General features: G+C 45.9%; 1 protein-coding gene across 1 annotated transcript in view; it reads left to right on the top strand.

The window, feature by feature from the left end:
- Positions 1-17,928, top strand: part of LOC311140434 (cadherin-like and PC-esterase domain-containing protein 1) — a gene marked incomplete at both ends in the record, with an annotated part of 89,860 nt that overhangs the window by 20,681 nt on the left and 51,251 nt on the right. The window contains 4 exons of the mRNA XM_084175492.1: positions 1,138-1,235; positions 2,331-2,412; positions 6,797-6,881; positions 7,026-7,182. Of these exons, the coding sequence (XP_084031618.1) occupies positions 1,138-1,235; positions 2,331-2,412; positions 6,797-6,881; positions 7,026-7,182 (422 nt within the window). The remainder of the gene's footprint in view (positions 1-1,137; positions 1,236-2,330; positions 2,413-6,796; positions 6,882-7,025; positions 7,183-17,928) is intronic.

The raw sequence follows: 17,928 nt of genomic DNA, 5'->3' as shown, positions 1-17,928 counted from the left end.
TGTAGAAAATAGTTAAAGTAAAACCCTTGAATGAGTAGGTGTGTCCAAACTTTGACTGGTACTGTATATATAATTAAAAGTCTCATTAAAGTTTAGTTACATTTTCAGGCGCCTCCCTCATGTCAGCATAGGTCAGGACATGACCGGCTGTAGCCAAAGGCTATCACCTACACTTCGACATGTAGGCTAATTATTTATGTACATATACTTGTCTTTTTCTTAACAGAATAGCTACAGTTTTTCGGTTTTCAAATTAATTTAATTGGCTATTTTGGTTAATGGCCATTTTGGTTAATGGCCTTGGTGACCTAGCATGTCCTTGGTGCCCTGGCAGACTGGGCACCTCTTGAACGCCAAATGGCCTTGCCCCTAAAATCACGAAATTCCAGGCCGTGTGTGTGTGTGTGCTGTTCTGATGGTCTGGGGCTCTGGGCTGTATCAGGGTCAACTCAGACAGATGGCAGGCTGATATGGGAGCTGTGGCAGGACCTGAAAGCAATGATTATAATTAGGTTACAAAGAACACTACACACACTTAATCTATCTCTGTATCCAGACACAGAGGGAGGAGTGTACATATACACACACACACACACACACACACACACACACACACACACACACACACACACACACACACACACACACACACACACACACAAACACACACACACACACACACACACACACACACACACACTCAGAAACACAGACACACACACAAAGGTAAAGTTCTTGCTATCCATTCATCTCTAGGCTGCCATAATAGCTGTTAAGTCACTTCCTCCTATTCTCAATGCTTCAGAACACTGAGACCAAAACACCACCACGTTTCCTCTCCTCTCCAAATACTGGCTGTGCAATCGCTACCAGATGTTTCTCTCTCTCTCTCGCTCGCTGCCTCTCTCTCTCTCTGCCTCTCAATTTATGTTATTTCTGTTTCTCTCTTCCTCTCTGTCTATTTCTCTCTCTCTCTCTCTCTCTCTCTCTCTCTCTCTCTCTCTCTCTCTCTCTCTCTCTCTCTCTACCGCACACAGTTGGAGCACCGTATTTGGTATGGTTTCAAAGCTTCATTTATTTGTACAAGATGCTTACTGATCTCTTATCCGTTCCCTCTCCTTCCCCCCTCTCTCCCAGGTGGCAGTGTGGAGTGGAGTATGTTGGTGTGTCTGAGCGGTTCAGAGAAGAGTTGTCTGAGGAGAGTGTCCTTCTCCCATCTGCAGCCCGATCAGAGGGTGAGACCAGCTACACACACAGCTCCTCTTCAGGTCCTTTTGACCGCCCCCACCCCTCTTCCTTAGACCAGGAGCCAGGTCTCTGTCTCTTGTGTGGTTTCAGGGAATACAGTGTTGTGTGGTTTGGTTTCCTCTGTCTTTCAGATTTAGTCTAGCTCCATTAGAACTTGGAAATATTGAACGATAGATTGTGATTCAGATATCATATGTGAGGGATGTGGATTACCAGTAGAACTGATTTGAAATTGAGTGCTTTGTCCATCCTTCTCTGGCCAGTGATTTGAGTCCGGGGGATGGGAGAAGAGCTGGGATAATGCCCAGGACTGATAGTGATTTGGGCCTTAGAACACACACACACACTGTATGGGAATGTTCAACTGGAATGTCGTCTCATACGGGAACGTTGGTGACCTATGTGGGAATGTTACCCCATGTCGGAATGTTGACCGACATGGGTGTGATGGGTGTGTAGTTTTAATGTGGGTTTCATATTGGTGTAACCCGGTCTCCTCAAACCCCAGCAGTGAAGCTTGATCCCCTAACGACCCCCAGTATTTTTTCTAATATCCATGTGAAATCAGATCCACCCAGAGATTCTTCTAGAAAATATTTTTAGAAGCCAGGCCTAAGTTGGCATCCGAGAGAATTCAGTGAAAACATCTCTATCCTGAGATGATGGATATCAGATCAAACACGATGGGAAAACACACAGTAAACTCCTCCAACAACAAACATCACATTCCCTTCACCCTCTCTCCTTTACACACCCTCCTATAACACTAACATCCCATAACATCAGACTGCATAGGACCATCCAACCACTGCCAGAAGAGAGTCATCCTTAGCCTGGTCCCAGATCCGTTTGTTGCATATTACTATGGTCCATAGGAGTGGGCAAGACGGCACAAACAGATCTGGGACCTGGCTAAGTCCTCTTGCCACAACTTCAAACAAGTCCACTAACTTTCATTCGTTGCCTTTGGATCCACTGCTTAGAATCTAGATCATCTGTGTTTTGAATTGGAGCATCATATCATGTTGATAGATTACTTATTGATCTTGAGCTCTGTGGGGTCCCATCTGTCATCTACTCAGGTCAACATGATACCGGGGCTGGTGGGGGCCTTCTCTGATGTGGACGGGCTTTGTCGCTTCCAGACAGACAGCCGGCTAGCAGGTGAGTCCACAGGTGGAGCGTTGATTGATACATGAGATCTGGGCCATGTTCATTATGTACCAAACTGAAGAAAACTGACTCAAATGGGGAGACTTGTCCAATAAGAAACGTTGAAAACATTTTCTGTTGTGTGTCCTAATGAACACGACCTAGGTGAGTTATCACCTGTTTCCAGACAACCTTTAGTTTTCAGGTGAGCTCTTTGAGTTCCTAAAAGTAGAGATTTGGGCCGATGCTAGCAGACATTTAAACAGTGGCGGCTCCTGAAAAAATTCTCAGGAGGGGCAATTTTTCTGATGATTTAGGTGACCTACACACATTTAAAAAAAGATATGTCCAGCAACAACATGAAGACAGGGGCAGCATATAAGTCAATACCAGAAGCATTTATTGACTGATCTCAAAAGTGTTGGCTTACCAGGGTTGGTGGAGCCCTCAGTTTCATCTTTGCCTCGCAAAGCTAACTCAAACACTCCGCAAAACTTCACACACTGGATTAGCCGGCTGAGGATGTGGCGGTTCTTGCTAATGTCGTAGTAAATATATTTGTTATAGTGAATATGGAATATGATATGTTGAGTAAAATGTTGTGCTAAGATCTATTTAGGTCAGGAGCTGGTTATAAGTTCTGTTCCTATCCAATAACAATGGACAAAAGGGTCCTATCTTGTCAGCCTTGTCAGCAGGTGGCCAAGGACAACACCCACGCCATAGGCCTCTCAGTTCTTCCAACTCACGAGTTCTTGCTCTGAGGACACACACACACACAAACACACACACACACACATCATCACTGTTAAACACACACACACACACACACACACATCATCACTGTTAAACACACACACACACACACACACACACACAAAAATCCCCTCTCTTAGGCTGAACATTTGAAGACAGAGAACCCGACTCAGAGCCAATGCAACAGTGACAGTAGCCTGCAGGGGACCTCGCCCAACTCATCAGGACCAATCAGAAGATCAGAACTACTAGATTGAACCTACTTCATTTATTGCATAAAATGTCTGCACACAATGTTTCGGGGCTCTCTTCAGATAATAATAATAATAATAATAATAATAATAATAATATGCCATTTAGCAGACGCTTTTATCCAAAGCGACTTACAGTCATGCGTGCATACATTTTTGTGTATGGGTGGTCCCGGGGATCGAACCCACTACCTTGGCGTTACAAGCACCATGCTCTACCAGCTGAGCTACAGAAAGTGGATACTCATGGATGCGCATTGCAATTGTAAAATGTCAACACAATTGGAGACACCACGTCATTTTTGGAGACATGTTATTGACAGTAAACTATTGTAGATGCGACTGCTAACTAACTAAAACATTTTAGCTGGCTAGCTAATCATCTTAGCTAAATGTGGGGCAAACAATTCAGTTATTTACCGTTAATTTGAGGGATTGGGGTGAAAGAAATCGAGTTACATAGTGATACTTTACGATATACTGTATTGACAATATCGCAATATTTTAGCGCTAGTTGGCTGTACCTGCACCAAAACACCATTATTGTTCCTTCATAGCTTGTTCTCAATCTTTTCACATTGGGAGCCAATTTGTTTTCAGCACTTTTATTTCCATGACTGATCAAAACTCGTTCTCATGGCTTTCTGATCCCTCTGCAACAGACATATGGTGCGCAATAAAATCACAGTATCGAATCGCAATACGTATAGAATCATGAGACTCGCAATGCTGATGCATATATCTTATCGTGAGGTTCCTGGCAATTCCCAGCCCAAGTTCATTTGCCACAACAAATCTCTTCGCTAGCAAACGCGATGTCTTCTCCAAAACGGCAATGTGTCTCCAGCAATGTTTACTTTTTTGACGTTCTATGGCATCTCCACTTTCCAAGCATATATGACCACATGTAATATTTTGGTAAGTGATGCAAATAGTGAACTATGTAGGGCCAGGATGTAAAATATATGTAGCTGCAGCAATTTCTCTTATCTGATATGGTAAGTAATGGGGCTTAATTTATAGCTCCCTAAGAGTTTGACGAACGGGTCCGTGAACGCGATTCCAGATATATTTACCTCTGAATAAACTGCCTTTATTACACCATATCCACATCCAGTAAACTTGTGATTATCAACACTAACCTCATCGTTGTGGCGGCGGACAGCTAGCCTGTATCCCTCGTCATCCAGTTGAGTGAGTGGCAATGTCTTTTTTCGTTCGTACCAATTTTTGGAAAATCCTCGGGTGTAGGACTTTCCGCCTTTAGTAGAAACCTGTTGAATTATTAAATTTGGTCTGGGAGGTCCTAATTGTTTCGTTGCCAATTTATCTTAATTTGTTCGCCGACAAAAAGGAACTTCTTTCAAACAATCCACTCTTTTCTCAGTTACGTTCATGGTTACGTAACGTATGACGAAAGCGCGTAAGTGCAAGCCCACAGACACCCATTGAGATTGTATTGAAGGCTCTGAAATTTGAAAAAAATAGATTTTACATGGGAGTCTATGACAGAAGTTCTGGGCGATTTTCAATCTGACTGAAATCGCCCCAAAAGGGGGTGGAGCCATTTGAAGCACGACTTTAGCCTGATTCGACATTTAGTGGCAGTGTGGCACTGTGGCAGATCAGACGTATAGATTACAACACTGATAACTACTGTTGCCGTGATATAATTGATTAGAAAAAAAATCCCTTCCTTTTCCCGTTTGGCAGTGCGTCGCCCATATCGCCCTATTGAACAGGCCGTCCCTGCATTTAAATACAGATGCGTTTTCATGGAAATGACCCGTACGTAATTAGACTTGTATAACTTCTATAAATTGTATAAGCTAGTATACATTGAGGTACTTATAGTACTATTATAGTTGTTTCCGTGGAAACCGTAGATGATGAGCTGAAGATTCATTTTGGAGAAGATGCGTGGCTTGTTTTGGTTCAAAAGTTTACAGGGCTTTCATACCTGCTCTCTCTCTTTAATATGGCTTTCAGAGAAGACCTAAATAAAGACATCACTTTTATAGTCACAGTAGCGATCGGTTCGGAGAAGTCATTTATAATTACCCAATGCATCTCTGCTTATATTCGTCCTCCATTCGAACCGCATGAAAAGAAAGATGATGGATTGAGTGAGAGAGGGGCTTTGATGGAGATGCGGCAAAAATATATATTTTTGGTTGCCGTCACTTATCGTCATTATATCTCAGAAGGAAGGTAAAGACGACCAACAGGCTTGACTTAGATAGTAACTGATTGTCCTCTGTGTGTTCTCCTCTACCTCTTTTTTCTTTAGTTTAGAGTTCTCTTCCCTGTACAGAACACACATTGTCTCCCACTTCTAGAACAATATTGTCCTTCCTTTTTTGTCTCCCACACAAATGTTGACATAGGTGCAGTCCCGGTTAAAGGCTAGTGTCTCCTCCTCAATTGCCCCCTTTCACCTTGAAGTCCTGCAGACCCCCTCACAGCCCCTCTTCAGGTCCTTTTGACCGCTTCCTTAGACCAGGAGCCAGGTCTCTGCCCACCCTTTGTTTGAGAACATAATTTATCTTACAAACGGCACAACCAACAATCACTGCCATGTTCCAGGGACAGGAGGAGAGGAGGGGCAGGGGGGTCCGTTTCCTGGTTTGGGCCTAATTCAGGGTTTTGTGTGGTTTCAGAGAATACAGTGTTGTGTGGTTTGGTTTCCTCTGTCTTTCAGATTTAGTCTAGCTCCATTAGAACTTGGAAATATTGAACGATAGATTGTGATTCAGATATCATATGTGAGGGATGTGGATTACCAGTAGAACTGATTTGAAATTGAGTGCTTTGTCCATCCTTCTCTGGCCAGTGATTTGAGTCCGGGGGATGGGAGAAGAGCTGGGATAATGCCCAGGACTGATAGGGATTTGGGCCTTAGAACACACACACACACACACACCCTCTCTCTACTGGCGCCACGTTTCCAACAGTGGGGAATTTCATTAGCAGTATAGTGCCAGAGAATGAAAACACGCTCTCAGTCCCTCCCACTGGGCACCCACTGGTTGAATCAACGTTGTTTCCATGTCATTTCAAAGAAATTAGGTTGAACCAACATGGAAAAGACGTTGAATTGATGTCTATTCCCAGTGGGCTGTTGATATGCAAAGCAAAGCATGTATAGGGGTTGACACTTCTTATGCAAGGACACACATACAGCTGCTCTGCTATTTCACAACTCATAACCAGCACAAGGGAAGCAAACTCAGCAAAAATAAACTGCTCTATAATAGCCCTGAGATCAACCCCTTGTGACAGTCTAGGATAGATGCTAAATCCAACTGTCTCTGTCATCACTAGAGTAGTTACAGATTAATGTCTCTTATCACTTGTGTGTGTTTCTCTGTCACTGTGTTTTGTTTCAGGGCTGGCATTACGCATAAATCCATCTGCCTGTGGATCGCCCCGCACCCAGCTGGGAGATGTTCGTGATGTGGCACAGGGTGATTGGTCAGTCAACTCTGCCAGTAACAACACATGTTTACCTTAGTCGGAACGTACAGCTCAATCATGTTCAAGGGTCTCTATTCTCTTGTTGAAACAAATGGGTTTGATTTTCTAATGTTATCGTTGTTGTTGTTTTTCCTTCCTTAGGAACCCAGCTGTTCCCACACTTAACTTGGTGAGCCCTGGCCTCGTTGCCACGGTGACAGTTTATGTCCTGGTCACCTCGGTTACGCCGCTCACAGCCTTCCTCCATCACACCGGCCTGGTCAGGGCAAACGAGGACACGGACAGCCACACCACACAGGTACTGAGGACGCTATTCAATCTAATCTGCTCACGTTGTGTCTGGGGTTATAGATTAATTATATTCAATGTGAGCTCTGAGAATGCACCGTTGGATGCATGTCGTCATGTCATGCTTTGTGTGTGCAGTGCAAAAATGATGTAATTTATTTTTACCTAGAAATATGATAATAATATACAGTGTTTGCATATGCTCCAATATTTTAGCATGTTTATGACTAAAGAAGCACAAAAACAACACTAGGCCCCAAAGTAACTTTAAGAAATAACTGGAGAAAATAAATAGCAAAAACATGATGTGCCATCATAGCTATATATCAAATCTATCCATTATACTGCATGTGTAGTCAGTGTATCCAATTGTCCTGTTTGCAGCACAGTGTGAATTGAAAGCCCTAAGCTAATTTAGGAGCAATATGCTAGCAGCGCACTTAGCCAGCTACCACACAACCCTCCACTACACAGCTGTAACAGCCTAATCAACATCACATGGGGAAAATACGCAGCGCAAACATTCTGGAGAGGAGGAAGGAAGAAACAAGAGTTTCCTAAGAGGCATAGCACAGTGTACAGCTCAAGGTCTCTACTATGTTTACTGTAGGTCCAGCTTTATCAATGCTCAGGGCTACATTCAATCAAATCAGTTATATATACAGTGAGGGAAAAAAGTATTTGATCCCCTGCTGATTTTGTACGTTTGCCCACTGACAAAGAAATTATCAGTCTATAATTTTAATGGTAGTTTTATTTGAACAGTGAGAGACAGAATAACAACAAAAAAATCCAGAAAACCCCTCACAATGTTATAAATTGATTTGCATTTTAATGAGGGAAATAAGTATTTGACCCCCTCTCAATCAGAAAGATTTCTGGCTCCCAGGTGTCTTTTATACAGGTAATGAGCTGAGATTAGGAGCACACTCTAATCTCAGTTTGTTACCTGTATAAAAGACACCTGTCCACAGAAGCAATCAATCAATCAGATTCCAAACTCTCCACCATGGCCAAGACCAAAGAGCTCTCCAAGGATGTCAGGGACAATATTGTAGACCTACACAAGGCTGTAATGGGCTACAAGACCATCGACAAGCAGCTTGGTGAGAAGGTGACAACAGTTGGTGCGATTATTCGCAAATGGAAGAAACACAAAAGAACTGTAAATCTCCCTCGGCCTGGGGCTCCATGCAAGATCTCACCTCGTGGAGTTGCAATGATCATGAGAACGGTGAGGAATCAGCCCAGAACTACACGGGAGGATCTTGTCAATGATCTCAAGGCAGCTGGGACCATAGTCACCAAGAAAACAATTGGTAACACACTACGCCGTGAAGGACTGAAATCCTGCAGCGCCCGCAAGGTCCCCCTGCTCAAGAAAGCACATATACAGGCCGGTCTGAAGTTTGCCAATGAACATCTGAATGATTCAGAGGAGAACTGGATGAAAGTGTTGTGGTCAGATGAGACCAAAATCGAGCTCTTTGGCATCAACTCAACTCGCCGTATTTGGAGGAGGAGGAATGCTGCCTATGACCCCAAGAACACCATCCCCACCGTCAAACATGGAGGTGGAAACATTATGCTTTGGGGGTGTTTTTCTGCTAAGGGGACAGGACAACTTCACCGCATCAAAGGGACGATGGACAGGGCCATGTACCGTCAAATCTTGGGTGAGAACGTCGTTCCCTCAGCCAGGGCATTGAAAATGGGTCGTGGATGAGTATTCCAGCATGACAATGACCCAAAACATTATAGACTGATCATGTCTTTGTCAGTGGGCAAATGTACAAAATCAGCAGGGGATCAAATACTTTTTTCCCTCACTGTATGATCTATACCCTACCGTTCAAAAGTTTGGAGTCACTTAGAAATGTCCTTGTTTTCGAAAGAAAAGCATTTTTTTGGTCCATTAAAATAACATCAAATAGATCAGAAATACAGTGTAGACATTGTTAATGTTGTAAATGGCTATTGTAGCTGGAAACAGCTGATTTTTAATAGAATATCTACATAGGCGTACAGAGGTCCATTATCAGCAACCATCAGTCCTGTGTTCTAATGGCACGTTGTGTTTGCTGTTATTAACATTACCAACATTATTATCATTACCATCATCTCAAAGACAAACATTATCACATATTGAGAACAGGGGAGGGAGGGAGTGGTGGGGCGAAGGGAAGGAGCAAGAAAAGGGAAGAACAGACGGAGGACAGGAAAAGGAAAGAAGGCAAGACTTATGCAGAGTGAAAAGATGGGATGGAGGAAACGAGCAGGGCATGGGGGGGAGGAGAGAGAGAGAGAGAGAGAGAGAGAGAGAGAGAGAGAGAGAGAGAGAGAGAGAGAGAGAGAGAGAGAGAGAGAGAGAGAGAGAGAGAGAGAGAGAGAGAGAGAGAGAGAGAGAGAGAGAGAGAGAGAGAGAGAGAGAGAGAGAAGAGAGAGAGAGAGAGAGAGAGAGAGAGAGAGAGAGAGAGAGAGAGAGAGAGAGAGAGAGAGAGAGAGAGAGAGAGAGAGAGAGAGAGAGAGAGAGAGAGAGAGAGAGAGAGAGAGAGAGAGAGAGAGAGAGAGAGAGAGAGAGAGAGAGAGAGAGAGAGATAATTTAATAGCCGATGCAGTATATACAAGCGCCTTCGGAAAGCATTCTGACCCCTTGACTTTTTCCCACATTTGTTACGTTACAGCCTTATTCTAAAATGGATTAAATAAATACAAATCTTCAGTAATCTACACACAGATACATCATAACAAAAAAGTGACCCTTTGCTAGGAGACATGAAATTGAGCTCAGGTGCATCCTGTTCCCATTGATCATCCTTGAGATGTTTCTACAACTTGATTGGAGTCCACCTGTGGTAAATGCAATTGATTGGACATGATTTAGAAAGGCACACACCTGTCTATATAAGGTCCCATAGTTGACTTTGTATGTCAGAGCAAAACCAAGCCATGAGGTCGAAGGAATTGTCCGTAGAGCTCCAAGACATGATTGTGTGAGGCACAGATCTGGGAAGGGTACCAAAACATTTCTTGCAGCATTAAAGGTCCGCAAGAACACAGTGGCCTCCTCATTCTTAAATGGAAGAAGTTTTGAACCATCAAGACTCTTCCTAGAGCTGCCGCCTGGCCAAACTGAGCAATCGGGGAGAAGGGCCTTGGTCAGGGAGGTGACCAAGAACCTGATGGTCACTCTGACAGAGCTTCCAGAGTTCCTCTTAATCTTTTTATTTTTATTAGCCAGTCTGAGATATGGCTTTTTCTTTGCAACTCTGCCTGGAAGGTCAGCATCCCGGAGTTGTCTCTTCACTGTTGACGTTGAGACTGGTGTTTTGCGGGTACTATTTAATGAAGCTGCCAGTTGAGGACCTTTTGAGGCGTCTGTTACTCAAACTAGGTACTCTAATGCATTTGTCCTCTTGCTCAGTTGTGCACCGAGGCCTCCCACTCTTCTTTCTATTCTGGTTAGAGCCAGTTTGCACTGTTCTGTGAAGGGAGTAGTACACAACGTTGTTCGAGATCTTCAGTTTCTTGGCAATTTCTCACATGGAATAGCCTTAATTTCTCAGAACAAGAATATACTGACGAGTTTCAGAATAAAGTTATTTGTTTCTGGCCATTTTGAGCCTGTTATCTAACCCACAATTGCTGATGCTCCAGATACTCAACTAGTCTCAAGAAGGCCAGTTTTATTGATTATTTAATCAGCACAACAGTTTTCAGCTGTGCTAACATAATTGCAAAAGGGGTTTCTAATGATCAATTAGCCTTTTTAAAATGATAAACTTGGATTAGCAAACACAGTGAATGGGGGGGGGGGGGAATATACTTCTCCCATGGGCAAAGAAATTAAAAAGGGGTGATGATATTAATTAATAGTAATTTCGATCCGAATGTGCAAATTGTACAAATAGATACACAAGGTAGATGGATTATTTTAAATATGTTATTGGACCATAAACAGATATGGCTCATTAACCTTTACGGACCAAATAATGATGATCCACAATTCTTTGACAATATATATAATAAATTATCAAGCCTGCAAGCAACTCAAGACAATATTATTATGGTGGGGGATTATAATACTGTTTTAAATAGCTCAATGGACCGTAAAGGAAATCACACCACAAACAATCACCCACATGCTCTTAAGGAAATTGTGAATGTCATGGATACATTAGAACTAGTAGATATATGGAGGCTTAAATATACTGATCTAGTGAGATATACATGGCGGAGACTGAATCAAGCTAGTCGTCTTGACTTCTTTCTTATCTCATTCTCGTTGGCACCAAAAGTAAAAAAAAGTGTTGATAGGGGACAGAATGCAGTCGGACCATCATATAATAGGCATATACATTACTCTTACTGAATTTCCACGTGGGCGAGGATATTGGAAATTTAATCAAAGCCTATTGGATGATAATTTATTTATAATTAGAACAAAGGAATTTATAACTGACTTTTTCCAACATAACATAGGTACAGCGAATCCCCTTATTGTATGGGACACCTTTAAATGTGCCTTTAGAGGCCATGCAATTCAGTACTCATCTCGAAAACAAAAGCAATTTAGGTCAAAAGAGTTTATACTAAGAAAGGAAATAGAAAGTCTAACAGAACAGATAGATGGCAATAAAAACTGTAACATAGAGGCTCAGAATAAATTAGAGGAAAAACAAAAAGAAATGGAGAAACTTATTCAAGAAAGATCAAGTGTAATATATTATAAAAATAAAGCAAACTGGATGGAATATGAGGAAAAATGCACAAAATTATTTTTTAATCTTCAACATAGAAATGCTACCAAAAAGAACTTAATGAAACTGGTTACAATTGACGGAGTCACCCATAATTCACCAAATGATATTTTGAAGGAAGAAACAAAGTACTTTAAGCATATGTTTTCTTTTCAGTCGCCTCCATCTCCTCTAACTGAAGCTAATTGTAGAGATTTTTTTTTCTATTGATAATGTCAAATTAACAGCCACACAGAAAGACTCATGTGAAGGTGAAATTACAGAGGAGGAACTTCTGGATGCAATTAAAGACTTTAAGTCTGGGAAAACTCCAAGGTTGGATGGCATACCAGTCGAGGTATACCAAACCTTTTTTGATATACTAAGAGGACCGTTATTAGCATGTTTTAACCACTCCTATGTAAATGGTAGATTATCTGACACTCAAGAAGAAGGACTGATCTCATTATTACTGAAACAGGATACAAGTGGAAAAAATAAAGATCCAGTCCATTTACAAAATTGGAGGCCCCTTACACTTCAGTGTTGTGATGCAAAAATCCTAGCAAAATGTATAGCGCATAGAATTAAAAAGGTATTGTCGGATATTATTCATTCTAATCAGACAGGTTTTTTACATGGAAGATACATTGGAGATAATATAAGGCAAGTATTGGAAACAATAGAACACTATGGAAAATATGGGAAACCAGGCCTGCTATTCATAGCAGACTTCGAAAAGGCATTTGATAAAGTTTGACTGGGGTTTATATATGAATGCCTGGAGCATTTCAATTTTGGAGAATCTCTTATAAAATGGGTCAAAATCATGTATAGTAACCCTAGGTGTAAAATAGTAAATAATGGCTATTTCTCAGAAAGTTTTAAACTGTCAAGAGGAGTGAAACAAGGTTGTCCACTATCGGCATATCTATTTATTGTGGCCATCGAGATGTTAGCTATTAAAATCAGATCCAATAATAATATCAGAGGATTAGAAATACAGGGCTTAAAAACAAAGGTGTCATTGTACGCTGATGATTAATGTTTTCTTTTAAATCCACAACTAGAATCCCTCCACAGCCTCATAGAGGATCTAGATACATGTTCTAACCTCTCTGGATTACAACCAAATTATGACAAATGTACTATATTACGTATTGGATCACTAAAAAATACATTTTTTACATTACCATGTAGTTTACCAATAAAATGGTCTGATGGTGATGTGGATATACTCGGAATACATATCCCATGTCACGGTTTCGGCCGAGGCTGCTCCTCTTCCTTGTTCGGGCGGACTTCGGCGGTCGTCGTCTCCGGAGTACTAGCTGCCACCGTTCTATGTTTCTTGTTCTTTTGGTTTTGTCTGTTCATAACACCTGTCCCTTATTTGTGTCTTGATTGTTCCCCTTATTTAGTTTGTTTGTTTGGGTCAGGTGTTATGCGTGATTGGTTTTGTCAGCCTGCCTCTTGGAGTTTGTTCTCTCGTTGTGTTTTACGAGAGCTCGCACTGTGTGCGCTTTTCCTTGTTTTCTCGCACTGTGTATTTTCGTGCGTAATTGTTCGCGCCACCCGGTTGGGTTGGCGACGTATACTTGTGTTTTGGACTCAGTAAAGTTCTGTTGACGTCCTCCTGGTTTCCTGCGCCTGATTCCTATCATCCACCTACACCACTCTGACAGAATCACGCATCACAATGGAATCAGCAGGAGCGACCGCGCCGACCGCCGATATGGACGAACGTCTTCGTGGTCAGGAGGACCGAATGAACCAGGTCTGTCACGCCCTAGAGAGGGTGATGAACACTCTACACCGATGGGAGACCAGCGGGGTGCCCACACCTCCAACCACCGACCCAGCTCCAGCGGTCAGCCCTCCGGTTTCATCTCCGGAACCCAGTGGGATTCGGCTCTCGCTCCCGAGGGCGTACGACGGCTCCACCGCCGGGTGTCAAGGGTTCCTGCTGCAGGTGGAGCTCTACCTCGCCACCGTACACCCGGCGCCCTCGGGACACGAGAGCGTCTCAGCCCTCATCTCCTGTCTCACCGGCAAGGCGTTGGAGTGGGCCAACGCCGAGTGGAGGAGAATGGACGCCGCAACCACGAACTATGCGGAGTTCTCCCGCCGCTTCCGTGCTGTATTCGACCATCCACCAGAAGGGAAGGCGGCGGGGGAACGTCTGTTCTACCTCCGACAGGGGATGAGGAGCGCACAGGACTTTGCCTTAGAGTTCCGGACCCTAGCGGCTGATGCAGGGTGGAATGAGCGGGCCCATATTGACCATTTCCGCTGCAGCCTCCGAGAGGACGTCCAGCGCGAGATGGCGTGCAGGGACACGTCGCTAACTTTCGACCAACTGGTCGACATGGCCATCCGGCTGGATACCCTGCTCGCCATCCGTGGGCGTCCCGGAGGGGGGGGTTCGCCCATTCCACTCTCCAGCGCCTCCGAGCCGAGTCCTATGGAGCTCGGGGGTGCTGGCGCTAGGGAAAGGAGGAGGAGGAGCCCACGGGGACCCGGCCCTTGCACCAACTGTGGTCGTGGAGGGCACACTGCGGCTAGGTGCTGGGGCGGGTCCTCCAGGGGAGGAGATGGCAGGTCTAGCATTGGGGGGTCCTCCCAGGTGAGTAGGCGCCCTGCTTACCCAGAGCTTTCTGTCGTGCACCTAACCTTGCCTGTTTGTTTCCCACAGGTTGCACCTCGTTCCCAGCATAAGGCGCTGGTAGATTCAGGCGCAGCTGGGAATTTTATAGATCGCCAGTTCTGTTTAGAGTTAGGGATTCCCCTTCTTCCAGTGGATAAGCCTTTCCCCGTCCATGCCCTAGATAGCCGTCCGTTAGGGTCTGGGTTGATTAGGGAGGTCACAGCACCACTTCAGATGATGGCGCAGGAGGGTCATGAGGAGAGAATTCAGCTTTATCTGATTGACTCTCCTGCGTATCCGGTGGTGCTGGGTCTTCCCTGGTTGATGACTCATGACCCTATTATTGGGTGGCGAGAGAAAGCTCTTAAAGGGTGGTCTGCTCAATGTGAGGGGCGGTGTCTGGGTGTTTCCATAGGGGCGACCTCGGTGGAGAGTCCGAATCTAATGCCAGCACTGCAGATTCCCCCCGAGTATGAGGATTTGGCATTGGCGTTCAGTAAGACTAGGGCTGCGCAGCTGCCGCCTCATAGACGGGGGGATTGTGCGATAGATCTCCAGTCAGGCGCAGCTCTCCCGCGGAGCCATGTGTATCCCTTGTCTCAAGAGGAGAAGAAATCTATGGAGACATACATCTCTGAGTCTCTTAGACAGGGATACATACGGCCCTCCGTTTCACCCGTTTCCTCAAGTTTCTTTTTTGTGAAGAAGAAGGATGGAGGTCTGCGGCCGTGTATTGATTACCGCGGTCTCAATCAGATCACAGTGAAGTACAGCTATCCACTTCCTCTGATTGCGACTATGACGGAGTCACTGCACGGTGCGCAGTTCTTTACAAAATTGGATCTTAGGAGCGCATATAACTTGGTGCGCATCCGAAAGGGCGATGAATGGAAGACAGCGTTTAGCACGACTTCCGGGCACTACGAGTATCTAGTCATGCCATATGGGTTGATGAATGCTCCCTCAGTCTTCCAATCCTTCGTTGATGAGATTTTCCGGGACATGCAGGGACAGGGAGTGGTTGTGTACATCGACGACATTCTGGTGTATAGTCCTACCCGTGCTGAGCATGTAGCCCTGGTGCGCCGAGTATTGCGGAGGCTGTTGGAGCATGACCTATATGTCAAGGCAGAGAAATGTCTGTTTTTTCAGAAGTCGGTCTCCTTTCTGGGTTACCAGTTATCTGCGTCAGGGGTGAAGATGGAGGTAGACCGGGTGTCAGCTGTGCGTAATTGGCAGACCCCAACCACTGTGAAGGAGGTGCAACGGTTCTTGGGTTTTGCGAATTACTACCGGAGGTTTATCCGGGGTTTTGGACAGGTGGCAGCTCCCATAACGTCTCTGTTAAAGGGGGGTCCGGTGCGCTTGCGGTGGTCAGCTGAGGCGGACAGGGCATTTGGGAGACTGAAGGACCTGTTTACCTCGGCGCCGGTGTTGGCGCATCCGGATCCCTCTTTACCGTTCCAAGTAGAGGTGGACGCGTCAGAGGCCGGGATAGGGGCCGTTCTTTCCCAGCGTTCTGGTACTCCACCTAAACTCCGTCCCTGTGCGTTCTACTCTAAGAAGCTCAGTCCGGCGGAGCGGAATTATGACGTAGGAGACAGGGAGCTGTTAGCCGTGGTACAGGCCCTAAAGGTGTGGCGGCATTGGCTTGAGGGGGCTCAACACCCTTTCCTCATTCAAACTGACCATCGTAACCTGGAGTACATCCGGGCAGCTAGGAGACTGAATCCTCGCCAGGCTCGTTGGACTATGTTCCTGGCCCGGTTTGTGTTTAAGATCACATACATCCCGGGGTCCCAGAACGGGAAGGCAGATGCTCTGTCCCGGCGGTATGACGCAGAGGAGAGGTCAGTTGAGTCCACGCCCATACTACCGGAGTCTTGTCTGGTTGCTCCGGTGGTGTGGGAGGTTGATGGTGAGATCGAGCGGGCGTTACGCACCGACCCGAGTCCTCCTCAGTGTCCAGTGGGTCGGACGTACGTTCCGCTCGAGATACGCGATCGCCTCATTTGTTGGGCTCATACGTCCCCCTCCTCTGGCCATCCGGGTATCGGCCGGACAGTGCACTGCCTTAGCACGAAGTACTGGTGGCCAACGTTAGCTAGGGATGTGAGGATTTATGTCTCCTCCTGTTCGGTGTGTGCCCAGTGTAAGGCGCCCAGACATTTGCCCAGGGGTAAGTTACAACCCCTGCCTATTCCACAACGACCCTGGTCCCACCTCTCGGTGGATTTTGTTACCGACCTTCCCCCCTCACAGGGGAGTACTACCATCCTGGTCGTTGTGGATAGGTTCTCGAAGGCCTGTCGTCTCCTTCCCATGCCGGGTCTACCCACTGCCCTACAGACCGCTGAGGCTCTGTTCACCCATGTCTTCCGGCATTACGGGGTACCCGAGGATATAGTGTCTGACCGAGGCCCCCAGTTCACCTCTAGAGTGTGGAGGGCATTTATGGAACGGTTGGGGGTGTCGGTAAGCCTTACCTCGGGTTACCACCCGGAGAGTAATGGGCAGGTTGAACGTGTCAACCAGGATGTGGGTAGGTTTCTGAGGTCATACTGTCAGGGCCGGCCGGAGGAGTGGGCGAGATATGTGCCCTGGGCCGAGATGGCACAGAACTCTCTTCGCCACTCCTCCACCCAACTAACCCCGTTTCAGTGTGTGTTGGGGTACCAGCCGGTGCTGGCACCATGGCATGAGAGCCAGATCGAGGCCCCCGCTGTGGATGAGTGGGTAAGGCGCTCGGAGGAGACGTGGGACGCTGCACACGTCCATCTGCAGCGTGCCATACGTCGACAGAAGACGAGCGCCGACCTACACCGCAGTGAGGGGCCAGTGTACGCACCTGGAGATCGAGTCTGGCTCTCAACCAGAAACCTGCCCCTCCGCCTGCCCTGCCGGAAGCTGGGTCGGCGGTTTGTGGGGCCGTTTAAAGTCCTGAGGAGATTGAACGAGGTGAGTTATAGGTTAGAACTACCTGTTGACTACAAAAATATTAACCCCTCGTTCCATGTGTCTCTCCTCAGGCCGGTGGTAGCTGGTCCACTCCAGGACTTTGAGATTGAGGAGACTCCTCCGCCCCCGTTGGACATCGAGGGGGCTCCGGCGTACACCGTGAGGTCCATCCTGGATTCTAGACGCCGGATGGGGGGTCTTCAATATCTCGTGGAGTGGGAGGGGTACGGTCCGGAGGAGCGGTGCTGGGTGCCAAGGAGGGACGTGTTAGACCAGTCCCTACTGACCGATTTCCATCGGGGTCATCCTACGCGCCCTGCTCCGCGTCGTCCGGGTCGTCCTCGAGCTCCGGGTCGGCGCACGGCTGGAGCCGCGCGTCAAGGGGGGGGTACTGTCACGGTTTCGGCCGAGG

Source organism: Coregonus lavaretus (assembly GCF_964263955.1).
Source record: "Coregonus lavaretus genome assembly, chromosome: 13".
Taxonomy (NCBI): Eukaryota; Metazoa; Chordata; class Actinopteri; order Salmoniformes; family Salmonidae; genus Coregonus; species Coregonus lavaretus.
This window is presented reverse-complemented; position numbering and strand designations above follow the sequence as displayed.